General features: G+C 41.2%; 1 protein-coding gene across 1 annotated transcript in view; it reads left to right on the top strand.

The window, feature by feature from the left end:
* The window catches only part of LOC122555641 (IgGFc-binding protein-like), a 128,899-nt gene that overhangs the window by 91,594 nt on the left and 11,069 nt on the right, over positions 1-26,236 (top strand). Inside the window, exons 50-59 of the mRNA XM_087993366.1 lie at positions 1,418-1,595; positions 4,786-4,894; positions 5,285-5,379; positions 6,464-6,640; positions 13,673-13,875; positions 18,341-18,485; positions 19,577-19,818; positions 21,522-21,686; positions 24,748-24,875; positions 25,308-25,579. Of these exons, the coding sequence (XP_087849492.1) occupies positions 1,418-1,595; positions 4,786-4,894; positions 5,285-5,379; positions 6,464-6,640; positions 13,673-13,875; positions 18,341-18,485; positions 19,577-19,818; positions 21,522-21,686; positions 24,748-24,875; positions 25,308-25,579 (1,714 nt within the window). The remainder of the gene's footprint in view (positions 1-1,417; positions 1,596-4,785; positions 4,895-5,284; positions 5,380-6,463; positions 6,641-13,672; positions 13,876-18,340; positions 18,486-19,576; positions 19,819-21,521; positions 21,687-24,747; positions 24,876-25,307; positions 25,580-26,236) is intronic.

Here is a 26,236-nt window from a genome sequence, read left to right as displayed (position 1 = left end):
GGCTATTCACCCTATCCATGCCCCTCAATTTTAATTAACCTCTATAACATTACTCCTCAGCCTCTGACACTCCAGGGGAAAAAGCCCCACCCTATTCAGCCTCTCCCTAGCTCATATCCTCCAAACCCAGCAACAACCTTGTAAACCTTTTCTGAACCCTTTCAAGTTTAACAAATTCCTTCCTATAGCAGGGAGCTCAGAGAATTGAAAACAGCATTCTAAAAGTAACCTCACCCAATGTTCTGTACAGTGACCAGTGAAGGGAAGCCTTCACCACCCTGTCTACTTGTGAGTCCACTTTCAAGGAACCATGCACCTGCACCCCGAGGTCTCTGTTCGGCAGCACTCCCCAGAGCCTTATCATTAACTGTATAAGTCCTGCCCTGGTTTGTCTTACCAAATTGCAACACCTTATATTTACCTGAATTAAACTGCCTCTCCCTGGCCTGTTGGTCCATTTGATCAAGGTCCCATTGTACTCTGAGCTAACCTTTCTCGTTGCTGACTATACCACTAAATTTGATGTCATCTGCAAACTTACTAACCATACTTCCTATATTCACATCCAAATCATTTATGTAAAGCATTGGACCCAGCACTAATCCTTGTGGTCATAGGCCTCCAATATGAAAATCAACCCTCTAACAGTCTGTCTCTTTTTCAAGCCACCTTGTCTGTACCGACTTCAGCAATGTCTACGACTCTACCTTCATCAGTCTTCTTTGTCACCTCTTCAGAAAACTCAGTCAAGTTAATGAGACTTGTTTTCCCACACTTAAAGTCATTTTGACTTTCCCTAATCAGTCCTTGCCTTTCCAAATGCATGTAAATCCTGACCCTCAGAATTCCCTCTAACAGATTACTCACCACTGATGTAAAGCTCACCAGACTATAGTTTGCTGATTTTTCCTTACTGCCTTTCTTAAATAATGGCACCACATAAGCCACTCCCCAGTCTTCTAACACCCATGGCTGTCAATGAAACAATATCTCAGCAAGGAGCCCAGTAATCTCTTCCTTAGCTTCTACAAAATTCTGGGTTACATCATTTGATGAAAAGCAGGACAGAATAGTGATATAAATAAGGATTACTGGAAGTCTGACAGATTGGTACTATACATGCCCAGTCAGATTGGATGCCACAACCAAAAAGTTGTGTTATAGTTTTTATATCTAAGTGACGTATTTAACTAAATAAAGTGTATTCATGTTTACGATGTCAAGGTTGTATCATAGAAGTATGAAGAAAATCAATACATTCTACCAGTACCCAGGCTGCCATTTTGTAGAAATGATAATCTGCTGATCTGAGTTTAAGATTGTACTACATGTGTGAGAGTAGTTAGATGTAACTGTATGGATGAGACACATTGACTTATTACTTGTGTAAATAATAAGGACATATTTCTGTCTTTAGCTCAATGGAAATAGAATAAACCTACCTGTGACTGTTGGAAACCTCCTGGTAGTGCGAATGAGTGGTGCCTATATTTTACTAGAGACTAACTTTGGTCTGTTCGTGAGATTTGATGGCAGCCACCACGTTGATGTGTCTGTACCATTTACGTATGCTGGACTGCTCTGTGGCATGTGTGGTAGGTCCAATAGGCTTTGTGAGCAAATCTTTAACACATTATATGCTTGCTTTTATGTGTATTCTTTAAATGTTTGCATCGTACAAGCTGTCCCAGTTTATGAACATGTTCCATTCTTGAGTACATTCATCATTCGATTTGTACACAAGTTGGAACACAATAGACTACAATTTTAAAAAGCAATTCATAATTGCAAGCATTTGTCATACAGACATTCATAAATCAGGGACTGCCTGTAGTAGCTTTTAAGTTCTGCTCAACTCTTAACATCTAATAAGAACTATATTATAGGCATTTTTATTCTTAGTATTTATCTCAGTGATAAGTAATTACACACTTGCCTCTTTTTCAACAGCATTCACACCGAGGACAGAGGTATACTGTGGGTTTGACATCCCCATTTTGCAGCATAATTGATGCATTCACCTTCCAACCTATTTTCATGTTATTGTGAAGTGAGAAATTGTCAATATGTGTATAAATAAAAATAATTTAGCTTTTACTATCTAATCACATCATGAACTTGATGGTGATTGCTTAAAAATCAGCTCAGAATCCTGAATGTCAAGAGAGACAAAAGACTTCTACAGCTGTTATCAAAATGAATGGGACTGAATTATTCCAACAACACTTTAAAACCATACAGAAGTCTTTTGGTAGTGTTGTGAACTGATGATGCTAATGGAATCACAGACATTTATCATATACAAGAAAGTAATTCAGCTGACCACCACATCCCCAAAAGAGTCATTTATCATCTTATTCCTCTACTTTTTTTGTAGGGATGTTAGGAAGTAGGAGCAGGAATAGTCTATTTTGGTTCTTTGAGTTTCATCTACCTATTACTAAGATCGTGGCTAATCTTCTGCATCAAGTGCACTTATCTGCACAATTCCCATACCTTTTAGTATCTAAAATCTATTGATCTCATTTGTCAACCAGAGCAATATACTGTGGATGCTGGAGATCTGAAATAAACACCGAATAGTGCTAGAGAAACCTAGCATCTGTGGATAGAGAAAAAGAGTTATAATTTTGAGTCCAATATGACTCTTGTTTTGAATATATGGCTTAACGACTGAGAGTCCACAGCTCTGAAGGGTCTCAATGTCTTTTGAATGTTTTGCTTTTTAATATTTTTTTATCCACTCCCCTTTAAAGGCTTTTGAAGATCTTGCTTCCATCACAATTTCTGGTGGGATATTTCAAGAAAGGTGAAGAAAATTTCCTAACCTCCTCTTCCAGCTATAAGAACTCACTCCATATTGAAGGGTGGAGATTCAACTTACACTCTGAAAACATGAACAAATAATGTGCACTGACACTTCATGATTGTATTGAGGGAGTGCAGTTTTGGAGATGGCATTTTTTGATGAGCTATTAAAGCCCCCTTCGAAGTATAAAAGATTCTGTCACACTATTTGAAAGACGGCAAAGGAGTTTCTTCTTAATCTATCTTCAAATCTCATCAGCATAGCTAAAATAAATTAGATAAGAATTTATTATGTTGTTTGTGAGACCTTTTTTTATGCAGACTGGCTGCTGCAATTCTCAACATTTCAACTTTCCAGGTTCAGGTAGATTTCATCCAAAGTTTTTAATTATCTGTGAGACACTTTGGGATGTTTAAGATGAAAGAATATTAAATGCAGTTGTGATATCCCACTTTCATTCCTATTGAAAGGGTTGTCTATTGGTTGCATCAAAGAATGTTTACAAGAATTGTATTACCTAGCATTTTTCTAATGCAGTGATCTGATGGACATGTTGGCTTTCATTCCTACTTTCCCTGGTCAAATGGGTATACTCTGGATATCAATAATCCAAGGCAATTCTAAAAATAGAATCTACCCAAAGTACAATATTAAAAAGTTCTTTCGCATACAATACTTAGAATCACAAGTGAACCTGATTACATGGACTTGTTCGAGAATCAGACTGAAACTGGTGATCAGCCTGCTCCATCTCAACCTCCAGCCACTGATCAAATGACCTTTCCTGAGCAAGCTAACTAGATTCTGAGGAAAGCTTTCTTTATACGGTGTCCATCCAGACAGCTGTGCATTCTAACTTGACACTGTCCAGTCTCCAGCAAATGATCAATTTGATCACTGCCAAACATTACAACAATCTACCTTGGCTAAATTGTTGCATTGCTCTTTAAGACTTGCTTGTGTCTGTCGAGAAAGAGGCTTATCTTTTGGACTGAACAACCTTTGACCTTAGGCCAGCTTGTTCAGACTGGTCACCACCTTTATATCATCCAGTCAGCCATGATATTTGTATAACACAATCACAAATTTAGCTGATAAATAGTCCACGCTATCAAATCTGATTTATTGTTTCTGTTTTAAACTGAACTACAGCTTTTCCACAGTTACTGTAACAGGTCAATTCATTACTGCTGAGTTATCACGCTTAATATAAAGACACACATCCTTTTAGCAAAACACAGAAACATATTAAAATCAGTGTGCTTTCTAATTATTAGGTCATCACCAGGTTACATGCTTTTTTCCTCATTTTTGATTTCATTGAACTTCATTTTAGAAGCAAACTTTAGAATTAGAATTAAGTTTATTATCACATGTACTCGCATGAGTGCGGTGAAAAGTTTACAAAGTCACTACTTACTGCGTCATCTTAGGTGCATAGGTACCTAGGTATCTGATCTGAGGAACAAATTAGAAAAATAAAGAAATAAACAGTTCAACACTACATTCCTTCACGCCATCTTAGGTACAAGGTACCTAGCTACAAAGTCTTCGGAATACATTAGAAAACTAAAGAAATAAAAAGTTCAGCATCATAGTCCTTCAAGCAGACTGTGCTGGGGCCTCACATCCAGTCCGTGCTGAACTTTTAGGTTAACATCAACAGATAGATGTTACTTCATCAGCAATAGGATATAAAATGGTAGCTTCATGTACCAGATAGCTATTTATAACTACTTACCAAACTCATGATTGCTATATTTCAGCCAATGCAAGAGGTAACAACATTGATCATGGTTTTACTTATTTCAGTTTTGACAAGATTGAGTAGGTTCTAGCCATTGTTTTTCCCTTTTGAGAGAAAAATAATTTTGGTTTGGTAACAGTACCAAAACCCTGGTATGTTAGCATCAAGAAATGAGATGTGACAAATGGATCTGTAGAAATGCTGATCATATAACTTTCATGTGATTTAGGTAACTACAATGGTGACCCTGCTGATGATCTTATTATGCCTAATGGCAGTCTTGCAACCGATTCTAATAAACTCGGAGAGAGTTGGCAAGTACCTGATATACTAACTGAGTAAGTATACCCAAGTATTACTTCTCAAACAAAATCTCGATATTATTTTTAAAAATCATTCTGATGAAGTGGTTGTCATTGTTAAGACATTTATTGTTCATCAGAAGTTATCCTTGTAAAGACATTCATGGACCTTCTGCTGCCCAGAAAGATGACAACTAGCATACGGTCTCTTTGACTAAGGAATGAATCGGGATCTGATTCTGATTCTGATCCTGATCATCATTCTGCCAGAAACATCTAGGTGTGAAGTTTGAATAAAAGGGACTAAGGGCCAAGCTTAGTTGGAAGACTCATGTAAGAGAAGAGCAGTGCAGGACAAGCTGGACCATGTTTCAGACCTTTTCATATTTCTCACTGCACTCATTTCACTCTTTCTTCCAATTATAGGTGCAATCATGGTGAGAATGACTTTCAATGTGATCCAAATTTAAAGGAGAATGCAAAGAAAGATACGGCTTGTGGAATGATTACAAATCTGTCAGGTATTTTTTTTTGTTTCATTCGTACAACAATATATCAATTTCAAGCTAAGCAAAGTGAAAGCAGATTAAAAGCCAGATGATTTCTTCAATGGTTACAAACTCATAGCATTGAAGCCCTATCTGTTGATGTGCGGTTTTCATCAAGCAAGCATGACATTACTTTTTCTTAAAATTCATTGATGGGATGTGGGCTTTTATTGCCAATCCCTAGTTGCCATTGAGGGGTGGTGGTGGGCTGTCAATGTAGGCAGACCCACCAGGCTTTGGGGAAGGAGTTTAGGATTTTGACCCAGCAATTGTGAAGGAGTGGCAATATATTTCCAAGTCAGAATGGTGAGTGACTTTCAGTGCAAGCGTTCTAACTATCATAAAATCCTTTTAAAACATATTGTGGAAATATTTGTAGTCTAAGCTGTTGAGTTTATCAATGAAAAAGATAAGGCACTTCATTGGGGAGAAAGGAGGAAAGATACTTCAAACTAAGAGACTACAACTAGTTAAATAATTCAGATTGTTTGTAAGAAGAAAATAAATTCTGAATGAATTGGAATTAGAATGCAATTTAGAGATCTGGATATTATTTTGCATGTTCTTAGATATTTCTTGGCCCTTGGGAGCCTTGGCCCCCAATCTACCATATCATGATGAAGTGCCTGTGGAATAATGTTCCAGACTGGAATCCAAAGCAATATTTGAATTAAAAAAGAATTTGCACTTATGTAGCTCTTTATTACATCCAAATCTTTCCAAACTAAATACATTTTTTCCTTCCTGCTGACAACCAGACATTTACCCCAAATTACACTGTTCGTCTGATTAATAACATTGGAAGTATTCAAGTGCAAATAATAAATATACACGGGGCTATTACCAACTTTAGTATAATGAAGAAGTTTGAATGTTTCTATTCATAAAGCAATGTTTTGCTTTGAATTGCATGGAAAGTACAAGACTGTATTGTAGAATGTTTCAAGACTACACACTAAATTCATTATTTGGGATAACTTCTGGAATTAGCATTAAGTGAGAAATAATTATTTTTCTGTCCAGATGCAATTTACTTGTATTTTCTGTATTTGCCTAGGTTTATTCAAAGAGTGCCACCTTAAAGTTCCACCTGAGAATTACTTTGAAAATTGTGTCTATGATATGTGTATGAGCGGAGGACAGTCTACAACACTTTGTTTCGCCATACAAACCTATGCTGACTTGTGTGCTCAAGCGGGAATTTGTATAGAGTGGAGAAATAGTTCTTTTTGCCGTAAGTTGTGTTTTGCAATTTATTAAGTATGTGCTGTTTACAACAAGCAGGAAAAGTCAAATCTAATTATAATTCCATCATCTTATTTTTGATTATCAGGAAAGTGATGAAACAAATCATTGCCAATGTTATCAAACAGCATTTCTTCACTGATGGCTTACTCTGATTGGGGTCCAGATCTTATTTCAGCCTTAGTCCAAGCAAAGTAAAAAAGAGCAGAGTTCCAGAGGTGAAGTCATAGTGAATGCCCTTGATATCAGAGCAGCATTCAATCTGAGTGTGAAATCAAAAAGTCCAATTAAGATTGAAGTTAAAGGGAATTGGGGAAAACACTTTAACATTTGGAGTCAAACCTAGAACAAGGAAAGATTTTTGAAATGCCTTATCTTCACCATGGACATCCAGTCCCTGTACACCTCCATCCCCCATCACGAAGGACTCAAAGCCCTCTGCTTCTTCCTTTCCCGCCGTACCAACCAGTACCCTTCCACTGACACCCTCCTTCGACCGACTGAACTGGTCCTCACTCTGAACAACTTCTCTTTCCAATCCTCCCACTTCCTCCAAACCAAAGGAGTAGCCATGGGCACCCGCATGGGCCCCAGCTATGCCTGCCTCTTCGTAGGATATGTGGAACAGTCCATCTTCCGCAGCTATTTTGGCACCACCCCCCCACCTTTTCCTCCGCTACATCGATGACTGTATCGGCGCTGCCTCGTGCTCCCACGAGGTGGTTGAACAGTTCATCCACTTTATTAACACCTTTCACCTCGACCTCAAATTTACCTGGACCGTCTCAGACTCCTCCCTCCCCTTCCTAGACCTCTCCATTTCTATCTTGGGTGACCGAATCAACACAGACATTTACTATAAACCGACCAACTCCCACAGCTACCTAGACTACACCTCCTCTCACCCTGCCCCCTGTAAAAACGCCATCCCATATTCCCAATTCCTTCGTCTCCACCGCAGATGCGGCGGAGGACCAATTCCAATACCGATCAGCCCAGATGGCCTCTTTCTTCAAAGACTGTAATTTCTCCCCAGACGTGGTCGACGATGCTTTCTACCGCATCTCCTCCACTTCCCGCTCCTCCGCCCTTGAGCCCCGCCCCTCCAATCGCCACCAGGACAGAACCCCACTGGTCCTCACCTACCACCCCACCAACCTCCATATACATCGTATCATCCGTTGTCATTTCTGCCACCTCCAAACGGACACCACCACCAGGGATATATTTCCCTCCCCTCCCCATCAGCGTTCCGAGAAGACCACTCCCTCCGTGACTCCCTCGTCAGGTCCACACCCCTCCCACCAACCCAACCTCCACTCCCGGCACCTTCCCCTGCAACCGCAAGAAATGCAAAACTTGCGCCCACACCTCCCCCCTTACTTCCCTCCAAGGCACCAAGGGATACTTCCATATCCGCCACAAATTCACCTGCACCTCCACACACATGATTTACTGCACCCGATGTGGCCTCCTCTATATTGGGGAGACAGGCCGCCTACTTGCGGAATGTTTCAGAGAACACCTCTGGGACACCCGGACCAACCAACCCAACCACCCCGTGGCTCAACACTTCAACTCCCCCTCCCACTCCACCAAAGACATGCAGGTCCTTGGACTCCTCCATCGCCAGACCATAGCAACACGACGGCTGGAGGAAGAGTGCCTCATCTTCCGCCTAGGAACCCTCCAACCACAAGGGATGAACTCAGACTTCTCCAGATTCCTCATTTCCCCTCCCCCTACCTTGTCTCAGTCCCAACCCTCGATCTCAGCACCACCTTCCTAACCTGCAATCTTCTTCCTGACCTCTCCGCCCCCACCCCCACTCCGGCTTATCACCCTCACCTTATCACCCTCACCTTAATCTCCTTCCACCTGTCGCAGTTCCAACGCCCCTCCCCCAAGTCCCTCCTCCCTACCTTTTATCTTAGCCTGCTTGGCACACTTTCCTCATTCCTGAAGAAGGGCTCATGCCCGAATCGTCGATTCTCCTGCTCCTTGGATGCTGCCTGACCTGCCGCGCTTTTCCAGCAACACATTTTCAGCTCTGATCTCCAGCATCTGCAGTTCTCACTTTCTCCTAAAAGATTTTTGAAAGTCAATTATCACAGTCCAACGACAGCCCCAGAGTATTCCTAATGACTGTGTCATAGGCATTACCATTTTCAGCTGTTCCATCAATGACCTTCCCTTCAGCATAAAGTCAGAATGGGTTGCTCAGTTCCATTCATGCCACCAACTTTCTAATCAAGATCCCTGATTAACCTTCAGGTTTGGAAGGTTTTGAAATATAATTCCCTGCAATTATCACCCCCTCTTGCATCCTTCCTCCCCCTGAATTTTTATAAATCATTTACTGTCAGACTGTCTGCTGCAATCCCTCACCACTCTCAACCCCTTTATGGATTTAATAGCATCTAGTTCAAATATAACTTTGTCACCTGACTGAGATCAACTATTGAAACATACTTTGGGATTGAAGTACAGATATTCCTTACCTATATGAGTCCATACTATGGTTCCGTTTTCTGCTAATAGTATTACTGCACAAGTCAGATTTGAGAATGAAACCTGACTTGATAGACTCTAAGCCTTATTTTTGATATTTGGGTACCATGGTAGTCAGTATTTGAACATATGGACAAGAGGTTTCCAATGTGCTTTTGTTTAACAACAAAAAAGCGTCAGAGAAAGCAAAGTTATGCACATCAGTCAATTTGGAAAAATCATAATATAAGATAATGGGATTAAATAGTTGCATGGTGGTAATGTCACTGGTTTAGTAATTCAGAAGCCAAAGCTAATGGGTTCCAATCACTCACCATGGCAGATGGTGAGACTTGATTTTAAACGTATCTAGAATTAAAAGCTATCCTAATGGCAACTATGTAACCATTGTCAATTGTTGTGACAACCCCACTGGTTCAATACTGCCCTTTAGGGAAGGAAATCTGCAGTCTATCTACTTGGTCTGGCTTACATGTGACACCAGAACCACAGCAATGTGGTAGATTCTTAACTGCCTGTAAAGTTGCCGAGCAACCAACTTGCTTGTTTCAGAACATTTAAAAGTGTAAAGAAAGGAATGAAACTGGATGACCTAGACACTGGAAACAGCAACAACAAACTCAGCCCTGCTGATCATGCAAAGTATGCCTTAGCAATACCTGGATAACTCCTGACAAAATTGGGAGAGGTGTCCCATAGACTAATCAAGCAACAGCCTGACATAGTCGTGCTCATAGAATCAGACATTATAGTCAACACAATCATCATCCCTGGGTATATTCTGCTACACCCACAGAACTAATCACTCAAGGTGGCAGCACGCTGATGTACAGGTAAGGTGTAGCTGTCCTGGGAGCCTCACTAACTTTGGACCCCATGAAATCTCATGGCATTAGGTCAAAGAGAAGCTTTGTTGGATACTTGGCCCCCTTAGCTGATAAACCAGTACGCTTCTATGTTGAACACCACTAGGCTGGCACATTGAATGTGGCAAGGCTGCAGAACTGATTCTGACTGGGGTCTTCAATGTTATTTACACAGAATGACTCAGTAGCACAATAACTGACCAAGTTGACTGAGTTCTACAGACATAGTGGCAGGTGGTGATAACCATCAAGAAGGAGAAACATTATTAAAATATAATTAAAATAGGGGAGGTGATGGCCTAGTGGTATTATCACTGGATTATAAATCCAGAGTCCCAGGAAATGTTCCGGGACCCGGGTTCACATCCTGCCATGGCAGATAGTGGAGTTTGAATTCAGTAAAAAAAATCTAGAATTAACTGAAGATAACCATGAAACCATTGTCAGAAAAACACATCTGGTTCACTAATGACTCCAGACTCACGGCAATGTGGTTGACTCTGGGCAATTCAGGATGGTCAATGAATGCTGTCTAGCCAGCGATACCCTTATCCCATGAATGAAGTTTTAAAAACTCATTCTCAACAATTGATCGCACAGGTGCACCCATCCACTACAGTATCTGTAGATGTGACCACTACACAATCCTTGTCAAGATGAAGTCTCATATATACTTTGAAGATACTCTCATCATGTCCACTTATTTATGTTGTGTTTTATATACTACATTAACTTGACTATCAACTTATGTTCTATGTTTAAACTTAAGAATGAAAAAAAAGTTTCACCATTTACCAATGACGCATCAAACAGCTTGTCCTTTTGCCTTTGTAGAGCATGAACTAATTGCAATCAGCTCCAGTGAATACAGTCCAATCCTTTTGACTGCCTTCATTGAGATTCTTCTCTCACCTAAACTTCTTTGTGATGCTGACACCTGTTTTATGGTGCTTCTCTTGCCTGCTCCTTTAGTTGATGTACACTGTCTTGTCTCACAATCCTCCTCTCGTCTGCTCCTTTAACCAGTGCTGGCTGGCTGTCTAATGGCCCTCCCCTTGTCTGCTCCTTTAACTGGTGCTGACTGTCTTGTCTCACAATCCTCCTCTCGTCTGCTCCTTTAACCAGTGCTGACTGTCTGTCTAATGGCCCTCCCCTTGTCTGCTCCTTTAACCAGTGCTGACTGTCTGTCTAATGGTCCTCCCCTTGTCTGCTCCTTTAACCGGTGCTGACTGTCTCATGGCCCTCCCCTTGTCTGCTCCTTTAACTGGTGCTGACTGTCTGTCTAATGGTCCTCCCCTTGTCTGCTCCTTTAACTGGTGCTGACTGTCTGTCTAATGGTCCTCCCCTTGTCTGCTCCTTTAACCGGTGCTGACTGTCTGTCTAATGGTCCTCCCCTTGTCTGCTCCTTTAACTGGTGCTGACTGTCTGTCTAATGGTCCTCCCCTTGTCTGCTCCTTTAACCGGTGCTGACTGTCTGTCTAATGGTCCTCCCCTTGTCTGCTCCTTTAACTGGTGCTGACTGTCTGTCTAATGGTCCTCCCCTTGTCTGCTCCTTTAACTGGTGCTGACTGTCTGTCTAATGGTCCTCTTCTTGTCTGCTCCTTTAACTGGTGCTGACTGTCTTGTCTCACAATCCTCCTCTCGTCTGCTCCTTTAACCAGTGCTGACTGTCTGTCTAATGGTCTTCCCCTTGTCTGCTCCTTTAACCGGTGCTGACTGTCTGTCTAATGGTCCTCCCCTTGTCTGCTCCTTTAACCGGTGCTGACTGTCTAATGGTCCTCCCCTTGTCTGCTCCTTTAACCGGTGCTGACTGTCTGTCTAATGGTCCTCCCCTTGTCTGCTCCTTTAACTGGTGCTGACTGTCTTGTCTCACAATCCTCCTCTCGTCTGCTCCTTTAACCGGTGCTGACTGTCTAATGGTCCTCCCCTTGTCTGCTCCTTTAACTGGTGCTGACTGTCTGTCTCATGGTCCTCCCCTTGTCTGCTCCTTTAACCGGTGCTGACTGTCTGTCTAATGGTCCTCCCCTTGTCTGCTCCTTTAACCGGTGCTGACTGTCTGTCTAATGGTCCTCCCCTTGTCTGCTCCTTTAACCAGTGCTGACTGTCTGTCTAATGGCCCTCCCCTTGTCTGCTCCTTTAACCGGTGCTGACTGTCTGTCTCATGGTCCTCCCCTTGTCTGCTCCTTTAACTGGTGCTGACTGTCTGTCTAATGGTCCTCCCCTTGTCTGCTCCTTTAACTGGTGCTGACTGTCTGTCTAATGGTCCTCCCCTTGTCTGCTCCTTTAACCGGTGCTGACTGTCTAATGGTCCTCCCCTTGTCTGCTCCTTTAACTGGTGCTGACTGTCTGTCTCATGGTCCTCCCCTTGTCTGCTCCTTTAACCGGTGCTGACTGTCTGTCAAATGGTCCTCCCCTTGTCTGCTCCTTTAACTGGTGCTGACTCTCTGTCTAATGGTCCTCCCCTTGTCTGCTCCTTTAACCGGTGCTGACTGTCTGTCAAATGGTCCTCCCCTTGTCTGCTCCTTTAACTGGTGCTGACTGTCTGTCTAATGGTCCTCCCCTTGTCTGCTCCTTTAACTGGTGCTGACTGTCTGTCTAATGGTCCTCCCCTTGTCTGCTCCTTTAACCAGTGCTGACTGTCTGTCAAATGGTCCTCCCCTTGTCTGCTCCTTTAACCGGTGCTGACTCTCTGTCTAATGGTCCTCCCCTTGTCTGCTCCTTTAACCAGTGCTGACTGTCTGTCAAATGGTCCTCCCCTTGTCTGCTCCTTTAACCGGTGCTGACTCTCTGTCTAATGGTCCTCCCCTTGTCTGCTCCTTTAACCGGTGCTGACTGTCTGTCAAATGGTCCTCCCCTTGTCTGCTCCTTTAACTGGTGCTGACTGTCTGTCTAATGGTCCTCCCCTTGTCTGCTCCTTTAACTGGTGCTGACTGTCTGTCTAATGGTCCTCCCCTTGTCTGCTCCTTTAACTGGTGCTGACTGTCTGTCTAATGGTCCTCCCTTTGTCTGCTCCTTTAACCGGTGCTGACTGTCTGTCTAATGGTCCTCCCCTTGTCTGCTCCTTTAACTGGTGCTGACTCTCTGTCTAATGGCCCTCCCCTTGTCTGCTCCTTTAACTGGTGCTGACTGTCTGTCTAATGGTCCTCCCCTTGTCTTCTCCTTTAACCGGTGCTGACTGTCTGTCAAATGGTCCTCCCCTTGTCTGCTCCTTTAATCGGTACTGACTGTCTGTCTAATGGCCCTCCCCTTGTCTGCTCCTTTGACCTGTGCTGACTGTCTGTCTAATGGTCCTCCTCTTGTCTGCTCCTTTAACCGGTGCTGACTGTCTAATGGCCCTCCCCTTGTCTGCTCCTTTAACCAGTGCTGGCTGACTGTCTCATGGCCCTCCCCTTGTCTGCTCCTTTAACCGGTGCTGACTGTCTCAGGTCCTTCTCTCACCCACTGCTGTCTAATGTAATCATTAATTAGTGCAGAATCACAACAACTTATGAGATGTTTTATCATACTGATTTTGAGATTTTAGGCAATGTATCACATTCTACTGTCATGAAGTTTATATCAGACAAACTAATTTGGTTTTTGAATGCTACTTAAGCTGACTACAGATTTAAATGAACTTAATTATATATCTTTGTTTTATATAGCCCTATTCTGCCCCAGTGGTAGTCACTATGAGAGATGTGGCACTAGTTGTCCTGCTACTTGTACAGATCTGTCTGCACCAGACAACTGTCTTCTACCAACTGTTGAAGGATGTTTCTGTGACCCTGGATATGTTTTGAGTGTGGACCAATGTGTTCCAAACAGTCAGTGTGGTTGCGTGGATGATATTGACAAATACTATCAGGCAAGTGTCATCTACTGCCACATGAACAACTTGAATGAATATATTGTGTGGAAAATTAGTGGTAAATCAATCTGCAGCTGAAAGGAATGGGTAACTGATGCTGGAATTCTGCACTTTTCCGTCTGTTTAAATTCCAGAGTTGGCGATGGCAATGGCAGAATTTTCAATACAGTGTTTCACACATCATGGGGCCATGCTGGGAAGAATTCCTGGGTTTTTGAACATTTCGAGTGTGGTGCTGGAAAAGCACAGCAGGTCAGGCAGCATCCCAGGAGCAGGAGAATCGATGTTTCAGGCATAAGCCCGTCATCAGGAATGAGGGCTAATAAAGGGCTTATGGCTGAAACATCGATTTTCCTGTTCCTCGGACGCTGCCTGACCTGCTGTGGTTTTCTAGCACCGCACTCTTGACTCTGACCTCCACCATCTGTAGTCCTCACTTTCTCCTGTTGAACATTCGGCACATTATACCTCAGTAATGCTCAGTGAAACTAAAGCTGACCAGCTGAGATCTAGAAAGAGGCCTGTGTATTTTTTTAAAGGCTTCCTGAGAAATTGATTAATAAGTTTTTAAAAAACTTAATGCGTGGCTCTCTTTTCGAGTTGACGAACTTCTTACCTTCTTTTTATTCAAATCTACGACAAACCTCAGCGACTGCGAATGTATAAGTTCTGTTTCACTTCCTGTTCGGTTTCATAAATTGGGGTATGTGCTGCTATTAAGAGCATAAGAACTAGGAGCAGGAGTAGGCCATCTGGCCCTTCAAGCCTGCTCTGCCATTCAATAAGATCTTGGCTGATCTTTTCATGGATTCAGATCCACTGACCCGTGCTCTCACTGTATCCCTTAATTTTGTTATTGTTATTGTTCAAAAGAAATCTACTTTAGCTTTAAAACCGTGTCAACTACTTCACTGGGCAGGGAATTCCATAGCTTTACAATCCCCTGGATGAAGAAGTTCCTTCTCAATTCAGTCCTAAATCAGCTTCCTCTAATCTTGAGGCTGTGCCCTCTTGTCCTAATTTCACCTGCCAGAGAAAACATCCTGTCTATTTCTATCTTATCTATTCCCTTCATAATTTTATGTTTCTATAAGATCCGCCCTTATTCTTTTGAATTCAAATGAATATAATCGCATTCTACTCAGTCTCTCCTCATAAGCCAACCCCCTCAACTCCGAAATCAAACTAGCGAACCTCCTCTGCACCTACTCCAGTGCCAGTACGTCCTTTCTCAATTAAGGAGAACAAAACTGCACAGTACTCCAGGTGTCGCCTCACCAGCACCCTATACAGCTGCAACATAACCTACCTGCTTTTAAACTCAAAATCTTTAGCAATTAAGGACACAGGAGAGTAATACAATTGAACTATCCTTGGGGGTATTTAGGATGAGGCTTCAGCTTAAGGTTACCGTGGCCAGGATTTCTGGTTTGCCATGCTTGAGGACAGCAACCCCAGAGTGGCCATGGGAAGATGGGTGTATTACTGATACGTTCTACATTAGAAATATAAGATTGAATTACACATTGAAAGAAAGAAGGCAAAGAGTATGTCTCTTGAAAAGGATCAGGGTGGCTTCCACATTTGAGTTGGAAGGAATGCGCTGAACAGAAACATTTGCACACATTGGTGGATTAGTACCAGAGAATGGGCGTGGTGAAGGAAACATCAAAAGATTCACTTGGACTTGGCTGTGCTCCTTTTACAAGATAAAGCAGTTTATTTAAGGCTAAATATATTCTAAGCATATGTTTGTCCTGAGTGTTAAACAGATCTGAGGGTTGGTAAATGAGAAAAACTGATAACAGGAGGCACCAATGAAGGGCGGATTCAAAAAGCTGTCATCACATCAAAAAGTACTGTTAGCTCCTGGATTGTGGAGTCTGAAATAGTCCAGTAATTCTAGAGACTTAGGAAAACTGGAATGGAGCGCCGAAGGCACTTAATCAAAGAACTCCAAAAATTCAATGTAACAATGTATCTCCATGACACAAGATCCTGAGGGACAGAATGTACATGTATTTGGAAAGGCAATGACTGATTTGGGATAGTCAGCATGGCTTTGTGCATGGGAAATCATGTCTCACAAACTTGATTGAATTTTTTGAACAAGTAACAAAGAGGATTGATGAGGGCAGAGCAGTTGACGTGATCTATATGGACTTCAGTAAGGTTTTCGACAAGGTTCTCATAGAAAACTGGTAAACAAGGGTAGATCTCATGGAAAGCTGAAAATGTGTTGCTGGAAAAGTGCAGCAGGTCAGGCAGCATCCAGGGAACAGGAGAATCGACGTTTCGGGCATAAGCCCTTCCTGAAGAAGGGCTTATGCCCGAAACGTCGATTCTCCTGTTCCCTGAATGCTGCCTGACCTGCTGCGCTTTTCCAGCAACACATTTTCAGCTCTGATCTCCAGCATCTGCAGACCTCACTTTCTCCTCATAGATCTCATGGAAAACAGGGAGAACTAGCCATTTGGATACAGAACTGGCTGGAAGGTAGAAGACAGAGGGTGGTAGTGGAGGTTTGCTTTTCAGACTGGAAGCTTTTCAGACCAGTGGTGTGCCACAAGGATTGGTGTTGGGTCCACTGCTTTTTGTCATTTATTAGATTAGATTAGATTACTTACAGTGTGGAAACAGGCCCTTCGGCACAATAAGTCCACACCGACCCTCCGAAGAGCAACCCACCCATACCCACTCCCCTACGTTTACCACTTCACCTAACACTACGGGCAATTTAGCATGGCCAATTCACCTAATCTGCACATTTTTGGACTGTGGGAGAAACCGGAGCACCCGGAGGAAACCCATGCAGACACGGGGAGAATGTGCAAACTCCACACAGACAGTTGCCTGAGGCAGGAATTGAATGCAGATTTCTGGCACTGTGAGACAGCAGTGCTAACCACTGTGCCACCATGATTTGGATATGAACATAGGAGGTATAGTTAGTAAGTTTGCAGATGACACCAAAATTGGATGCGTAGTGGACAGCGAAGAAGGTTACCTCAGAGTACAATGGGATCTTGATCAGATGGGCAAATGGGCTGAGGAGTGGTAGATGGAGTTTACTTTAAATAAATGGGAGGTGCGGCATTTTGGAAAAGCAAATCAGAGCAGGACTTATACACTTAATGGTAAGGTCCTACGGAGTGTTGCTGAACAAAGAGACCTTGGAGTGCAGGTTCATAGCTCCTTGAAAGTGGAGTTGCAGGTAGATAGGATAGTGAAGAAGGCGTTTGGTATGCTTTCCTTTATTGGTCAGATCATTGAGTATAGGAGTTGGGAGGTCATATTGCGGCTGTATAGGACATTGGTTAGGCCACTTTTGGAATATTGCATGCAATTCTGGTCTCCTTCCTATCGGGAGTTGTGAAACTGGAAAGAGTTCAGCAAAGATTTACGAGGATGTTGCCAGAATTGGAGGGTTTGAGCAATAAGGAGATGCTGAATAGGTTGGGCCTGTTTTCCCTGGAGCGTCGGAGGCTGAGGGGTGACCTTATAGAGGGTTATAAATGCGTGAGGGACATGCATCGGATAAATAGACAAGGTCTTTTCCCTGGGATTGGGGAGTCCAGAGCTAGAGGGCATAGATTTAGGATGAGAGGAAAAAGATTTAAAAGGGAACTAAGCGGCAACATTTTCACACAGAGAGCACTATGTGTATGGAATGAGTTGCCAGAAGTGGTGGAGGCTGGTACAATTACAACATTTAAAAGACATTTGGATGGGTATATGAATAGGGAGGGTTTGGAGGGGTATGGGCCAAGTGCTGGCAGGTGGGACTAGATTGGGTTGGGATATCTGGTCGGCATGGACGAGTTGGACCAAAGGGTCTGTTTCCATGCTGTACATCTCTATGACTGTATAGTAGGCTGATCATCAGCTTCAAACGTTTCACAGAATGTTTCAACCAAAAAGAAGGAAGAATTACATTTCATTGGAAGCATTGATTGTCTTTCTTTCCTCAGATGCTGCTGGACCTGTTCAGTTTATCCAGCACTTCCTGTCTATTATTATAAAATAACTTATCTGTTATGCCTACATAAAGGTCTTCTTAAAATATATGAAGTGGTTGTAATGATGGATGCTGATGCTGTTCAGAACAAAAAGCATTAATTATCAGGCAATCACAGTTAAGATGCTTCAGTCATGTCATGTCTTCTTGTACCAACAGAGTAGATATCATAAACCAAGTCTGAAGACACTGGTAATGTGTAATGCACTCAATTTTCTTCATATGTACAGAGATGTAGAAAACAGAAATAAAATGTTGACTAGCTAGTTAAGTGAATTGAAAGCAGATCACGTAATTTCCGGGCATCCTATCCTCATTGATGAGTAATGGAGCGGTACTGAATCAGTGTCACAATAAGCTAGATTTTATGATGTAACCATTCAGCTATTTCTCATTTTGAAATCTTTTTGTTTTAACAATGTGCTTTTGATTGAATGTTTTCAGCTAAATGAAAGTTGGTTCACACATGAGAACTGTACCGAACGCTGTACATGCTTGGGCAAAAATAATATCAACTGTACAGCTTGGAAGTGTGGAGTGTTGGAAAAATGTGAGAGACAGGATGGAGAGCTGGGCTGTCACATGACAGGTTAGTAACCTACCTTACAATGTGGTAGCACAATAATCTGCCATTAGAGAGTGGTTTCTTTAGCTCAAAAGTATAGAAAGATGAAAGGTTAGGTTTTAAAAGCTATTTAAGCAATAAAATTTGAGTTTTGAGGTAAATGTGCCTGGATTTTACTCATAACTTGTGTCCTACTCCCATTCATTTTCTCATGGGATGTAGGCATTGCTGGTAAGGTCAGCATTTGTTGCCCATCCCTGATCCCTTAAACTGAGTGGCCTTAGTGATAGAGTGGGCATGTCATCAAAAGCTAATGTCAGGTTAATAATGAAAACAAGTTGACAAAGAGTCTTTTTTTTTAACAGTTGTTAGAGAGGGAAGGAATTATAACTACGGAATGGAGTTTGGAATGGTGACTGAAAGCAACAACTTCAGTCTTCCCATTACTAAGTAGAGGAAATTTCTACTCTAATGGATATTCGATAAGCAGTCTAGAAATTGAGTGAAGAGAGATGTGATCATGAGGTGGAAGGGGGTATTGTCAGCCTTTATGTGAAAAGCAACACCATGAGTTCAGATGATATTGCCATGGGGCAGATGTAGATAATAAATGCAGAGGGCTAAGGATCAATCCTTAGAGGACACCAGAGGTATTGTGAAGAATTGTCACCAGTAATGCCCTTAATTTGTTTACTTTGTGTAGTTTCACACAGCTAGATAAGCTGTGGGCTTTTCCCAGTGGCTTTACCCAGTCTTCCACATCACAACAGTGACTACACTTCAGTGCTATTTAATTGGCTGTAAAGCATCTTGGAATATCCATTTGACCATTCAAAGTTGATTTTCTGAATATTTAACAGAGCAGGAGCAAACTTGGCTGCAATGACCCTAAATTATTGAATTTCTTTTCAACAGTCACTGTTAAAGATTCAAAACCATTTGAGAAATGGCAACTTGGAAGTATTTATACCCATGGCAGAGAATGGGTCAGTAAATTCAGGAGAACAGTCAGAAATTAAGCAATTCTGAAGCAACTTAATGTACTTATTTGAAAGCATTTCTTTAACCATAGAAAGCTTGTCCAGACTATCACTAAACCATTATTGTTTATCTAGGAAGTGCATCCTGCTCTGTTGATGGTGATGCTCACTATTATACCTTTGATAAAATCGTGTACACATTCTCGGGCACTTGTGCATACACCCTGGTAAGGGTCTCTGACAACAGCAATGTGGTTCCTATCAACATCACTGCATTGAATGAAGCGCATAGCCAGAACCTCTCAACATATCTGAGAGAAATCTACATAGATGTGTATGGTGTTCACCTCACGCTGCAGAAGAACAGGAGGATCTTGGTAAGATCATGACAGTGCTGAAAAATGTGCAATGTTACAGTTCAGAAGATTTCATTTGTAACAACCTTCAGTTTTTCTTTCTGTTGCTTTGTTGTATGCTCAGTAAGTGAAAGATTCTAATATGAATGAATGAAGCACTATCTATACTGTGCTCTAGCCTTCGTACTGGGGGCTGGAATGTCCTGCATTTTGTGGTGGTAAAGATAACGAAACTGTCCTTACAATAATGAATTGATAAAAACCTCCATTTTAACACTATTAGACTTATAAAAACCCTGGAAAATGTTGCACCCTATTCTCCAGAAAAACTAACTTCAGCATTACTGCTAGCTTCTACATTGCCTATGAAAAGCTAATTTTAGAACAATGGAATGGCAAATTTCTTCACATTTATTAAAAATTCTATCCTGTTAGAATATATTTTATATATGTATATTTATTTAGAATATGTTGCATTTACTATCTATTTTGATACCTGAGCATTTAACATTTGGCCACGTATAACTTCCTGGTTTGCTGTGTATGAAAACTACAATGCTGATGGTTACCTATCTGCTCATCAACATCAATTCTGCTGCATGCCAGGGCATCATCTTGATTAGGCACCAGATTTCAGCTGCTAACAGGAAAGGGAAAATACCCATCATGGAGAATGCTAGATTTTTCTGGGCAACTGTCTTCAGGGTCAGCTGCGAACACTATTGTTTCACTGCTAATTGCAAATCTACACTACTGTATAGAACAATTAGATGGTGAGTCATGCTCACTTGTCTCTTCCACCTTAGTATGTCTTAGACTGAGATGGCAACCCCTATTGCAGCAGTGAACTGTTTTCTGTTTTTCATACAAACTATTTTAAGTCTGTAATTCAGGACTGAATTTGTATATAAATTGGCTCAGTGTCATTTTTGGTGAATTTCATGGTTTAGATCTGTGAGCCCTAGCAGGATTTCTCATGCCATTTACCCAAACTCACTTCATTGTCTTTGTATCATACCTCAATGGTGCCCTGCTTGGTGTATTCTCTATCTTGCTACTTGTCACGGCCAAGTCCTTCTGTGATTCCTGCTACCAGCACCATCTTATAAGCTCAGCTGTCCACCGAGTCAACTGTCTGGCTGTCTGGAGATGCCCTGCCCAATTGCCTCAGACATCGCGTAGAGGGAAGTTGGCACCATGACATCTAACACTGTTCAGAATATTTTCAGATTTTGTGGAAATGGCTATAGCTCACTACTTTGCACATTAAAACAGTGGTGCACTAATCTACAGGATACATTTTCATCTTTGTAACATATATGACAAAATTGTAAGTTAATAGGAACAGATTTCAAACTTGCAATTGAGTGCAAAACTGTAAAATTGTAAATGAATAGTCTGTAATAGAAACCTTATGAATTTCATTTCCACTTAAATCAATGATAATGAACATTGAGCACTTCCTAAATTGGGTGGGTAATCCATTGCACCCTGTTGAATGACAGAAGGAAGATGGAAATCCATTCTTTATAAACTGACTGAGAATTTACATCTGAGAAAACATTCTCTCTCCCACCACACCACCATGCTCTAAGTTGGTCATATTTTTCCCTCTCTATTCAGAGGTTACTGTTTATTTTTTAGTTCTGAAAAGTTGTTTTGTATCATCATCATTTTGCTCCATTTGATGGTGGCTTTCTCATACAAAGGATCTTACTTTCCAGCTAAATGGGAAAAGCATTCGCACACCAATGCAGAGACGTTTGAGAGGCATAAATGTTCTAACAAATGGTATCAACACAATTGTTGAGACAGATTTTGGAATGTCACTGAGATATGATGGCAACCACAATCTTGAGATCAATTTACCAAACTCATATTATTCAAAGGTAAGCAAACCATGCATTTTAGTTCATGGTCTACCAAAATATTATGCATATATTTGAAAGGACCTCCAATATTCCCTAAAGAACTGAGAATCTGTAATCAAACCACAGTGACTCAGGGCACAGTGTAAGCAAGTGTTATAAAATTAATAGTTTTTCAGTGAGTTACGGAATAACCTAATAATGTGTGCATATTTTAATAGAATGTAATCTAAATATAATAAATATTTTTTCATATTATAAATCCTTCATGAAAATACTGTCTTCGGTAAGGCGGTGAAAGGATTTTTTTTCATGAAAGATTTAAGTAAATAGTTCTGTTATCCTGATGTGATTTCATTCTACTGTGTAAATTTGAAATTAAATTAGCAGCAAATGCAAAATATGGTAAAAATACCTGGTCGGAACAGGTCATCATTGAAGAAATTTATAAAATTTCAGCATATCTACAAAAGGAAGAAAAAAAATGCTAGTGCATTTTTCCATACCTTTGCGCAGATATAGCCTGAGAGTGATGTCGAGAGGAATTCAGAGCAAAGAAAATATGAGCCATGGTTGTGGAATTAACAGCACAGAACAGGATACTGGAGTCAAACTTAACAACTCCTAACAGATTGAATTTCCCCAAGCTCCTTTTTAGTATAAACTCCAGAGTTGCTAGGGTTGACCCTTTTGCTGTCAAGGATTAGTTGCTTTGGATCATTTTAGCAGTATTAGTCTGAGCGAAAGAAGAAAACAAATATAGAGTTCTCATACCAAACCATTAATAACTCTTGTATTGAAAGTGTATACTTTTGGGAGACAGGATAAGTTTGATGAACTATTGACTTGAAAGGTTTGATGGTTTTTATTGTACATTTGTAAATATAGGGCACACAGATAAATGAGATTATGGAGCACAGCTAACTCACCATGAGCAGGCTTCAGCAGTGAAGTACTTGGGACTATGATGTTGTAGACATGACAGAGGTGTGGATTTCACAGGGACAGGAATGGTTGCTGGATGTTCCAGGGTTTAGAACATTTAAAAAGAACAGGAAGGGTGAAAAAAGAAGAGGGGGTGTAGCATTGCTATTCCAAGAGTGCATCACAGCTACAGAAACGAATGTTGTCGAGGAAGGTTTGTCTACTGAGTCAGTATGGATGGAGTTAGGAACAGCAAGGGAGCAGCTGTTTTCTACAGACCCCATAATAGCAGTAGGGAGATTGAAGAACTCCTAGGCCGGCAGATTTTGGAAAAATGCAGATGTAGCAGCGTTGTTATTAAGGGTGACTTCAACCTTCCCAATATTAACTGGAACCTCCTTAATCTAGATGATATGATGGAGCCGTTTCTGTCAGGTGTGTTCAGGAGGGTTTCCTTACTCAGTATGTACATAGGCCGACGAGGGGAGAGGCCATATAGGATTTGGTGCTCGGCACTGAGCCAGGACATTTGTCAGATCTCGTGGTGGGAGAACACTTTGGTGACAGTGACCACAACTGCCTCACATTTACCATAGCCTTGGAGAGAGAAAGGAGCAGTTACCAAGGGAAGATATTTAATTGGGGAAAAGCAAATTACGACGCTATCAGAAAGGAGTTGGGAAGTACAGATTGGGAGCAATTGTTCCACAGAAAGGGCACAACAGACATGTGGAGACTGTTTAAGGAGCAGTTGTTGTGAGTGAACCACAAATTTGCTCCTCTGAGACCGGCAAGAAGGAGTAAGATTAAGGAACCTTGGATGACGAGAACAGAGGAGCATCTAGTCAAAAGGAAGAAGGCAACTTACTTAAGATGGAGGAAGCAAGGATCTAACACAGCTTTAGAGGATTTCAGGCTTACTAGAAAGGAGCTTAGAAATGGTCTCAGGAGAGCCAGGAGAGGGCACGAGAAAGGCTTGGCAGGAAGGATTGGGAGAACCCAAAGGCATTTTACTCATACATGAGGAATAAGAGAATGATCATTGAGAAGGTAGGGCTGGTCAGGAATAGCATAGGGAACTTGTGCATGGAGTCTGAGCAGATAGGGAAAGCCCTAAATGAGTTTTTTTGCTTCGGTTTTCACTAAGGAAAGGGACTTTATTGTGAATGAGAACTTTGAGGAGCTGGGAAACAGGCGTGAACAGATCAAGATTGATGAAGTTGATGTGCTGGAAATTTTGGCAAACATTAAGATTGATTATTCTCTAGGACCAGACCAGATTTATCTTAGGCTGCTCCGGGAAGCGAGAAAGGAGTTTGCTAAACCACTGGCAAAATCTTTCCTTCCTCACTCTCCATGGGAGTTGTACCGGTGGATTGGAGGGAGGCGAATGTTGTTCCTCTTTTCAAGAAGGGGAATAGGGAAATCCCTGGCAATTACAGACCAGTCAGTCTTACGTCTGTGGTCAGCAATGTTTTGGAAATAATTCTGAGGGATAGGATTTATGACTATTTGGAAAAGCATAGTGTGATTAAATGCAGTCAGCATGGCTTTGTGAGGGGCAGGTCATGCCTCACAAATCTTATTGAGTTCTTTGTGGAGGTGACGAGACAGGTTGATGAAGGTCAAGCAGTGGATATGGTGGATATGGACTTCAGCAAGGCATTTGATAAGGTTGCTCATCATAAAGTCAGGAGGTTTGAGATACAGGGAGATTTAGCGATCTGGATTCAGAGTTCAAGCTCCACTTCTCAGTTTTTGGAATGCTTTTCCATTTATCACATAAATGCTGACAAGAAAGAGCCACGAGGAATCAGGAATTTCTCCTCCTGTCCTCTCACTCCAAATGTTGGGCTTATGGCTATTGTAATGCGCCTGGGAGTGGTAAACTACAGACTTCCTGAGGAAGTACTGTAGGATTACATGTTGGTCTACTGATCTCTGCAGCCATTTTCCCAGCATCTGGGAACTGACATTTCGCAGCATTTGAAATTGGAAGATTTGTCTTAGCTTTCCTAATGTCAGGTTTTTTTTAAATGAAGAAGAATTTTTGAAGATACTCTTTTTTTAAGCTTTGTGTTATAGTATACAGTACACTGATCTCATGTCATCGTTTCTGTATTATCACATTTGTTAATCCATCTCTCTGTTATTGTAGGTGTGTGGTTTGTGTGGTAATTACAACGGCCAAAAGGGTGATGAGTTGCTAATGCCTGATGGTCTAATTGCACCCAGTGTAACTCACTTTGGAAACAGTTGGAAGTCAGAGGAATATAGCAATGCAGGGTAGGATTTAAACCTTTATGCATCACAGAGACTCAAAAATATTTTTTTCTCATTTATTATATATATTAAATAGAACAAAACTGAAATTAGTCAAAAAGCATCAACACAATCAGAAACAGATGTAAGTATAAATCAATCCTTCAGTATAAAACGGCCATTTCAAAACTTAGGATTGAAATTTTGTAACACACATATAGCTAAAAATGATAATAGACACACTCCTTAGCAAATGATTAATGTGCTTATATCACATTTGTATCTGTCCTTCAATGGAAAAAGGAGCACATTAATTGATAAAGACATGTTAATCATGTTTAAGTATGCCACTAACATCACTTATTTGCAGACAGTTGTAATAGCATTTTGAGGACATGTTGTTCAAAGCTAGAATATTTGAAATGTAATAAAAGCTGTGCTTTCTATTTTTATTAGCTGTCAACCAGGCTACAACAAAAAACAAATGGCATCTCTTTGCACGCCAGAAGAGAAACTAATTATTGAGTCCCAGTGCCAGGAGCTGCTGCGTGATAAATTCATACCTTGTCATCACTTTGTTAATCCATATATTTTCATCGAGAACTGTATTCAAGATATGTGCAAATATAGTGCCATGATTTCAACACTCTGTGATAATTTCCAAAATTATGTTGCTGCTTGTAAGGAAGAGGAAGTAGAAATCATGTGGAGGAACAGTACTTTCTGTCGTAAGTAACTATATTGATAACAAGAGATAAAGGTGAAGTCAATGAGAGTTAAAAACTCACATACCTATTTATACTGCTATTCGAACATATGGAACAATATAACATTGTCACAATGTGATACAACAAACCAGTTGATGGAGATACATAGATTTTGTTAAAACAACAAGAAATATGAGATAATCAATACTTTTGACTTGTACTAACCATAGATTTAGCACATCACTTGGGACCGATACACTAACCCCCAGAGACGAATCAAAATATGGGTGGTTATATCCTCCAGCAACACAAAAATAACAATCAGTACAAGAGAATGAAGAAACTCCCTCCATTGGGAGTTCCTGTAACCTGATTCTCAAAAGCCCAGCATAAAAGTTGGCCCACGTTGGCAAGGGGTGATTGTAAACCCAACCTGTGGGTTTAGGATAAATAAAGGCCTGGGCCATACAGGTAAGACAGTAACATAAAACAAAGGACTGCAGATGCTGGAGATCTGAAACAAAAGCAGAAATTGCTGAATAAACTCAGCAGGTCTGGCAGCATCTGTGAGAAGAAAGCAGAGTTAATGTTTCAAATCCGGTGACTCTTCATCAGCATCAGTGAATTTCTCCAGCAATTTCTGTTCTTGTAACATATTTTTAAATTTTTGTTTAAAGC

Source organism: Chiloscyllium plagiosum, unplaced genomic scaffold (assembly GCF_037043375.1).
Source record: "Chiloscyllium plagiosum isolate Xiang-an unplaced genomic scaffold, Cpla_swu_hap1 HiC_scaffold_13, whole genome shotgun sequence".
In the NCBI taxonomy this organism is placed as follows: Eukaryota; Metazoa; Chordata; class Chondrichthyes; order Orectolobiformes; family Hemiscylliidae; genus Chiloscyllium; species Chiloscyllium plagiosum.
This window is presented reverse-complemented; position numbering and strand designations above follow the sequence as displayed.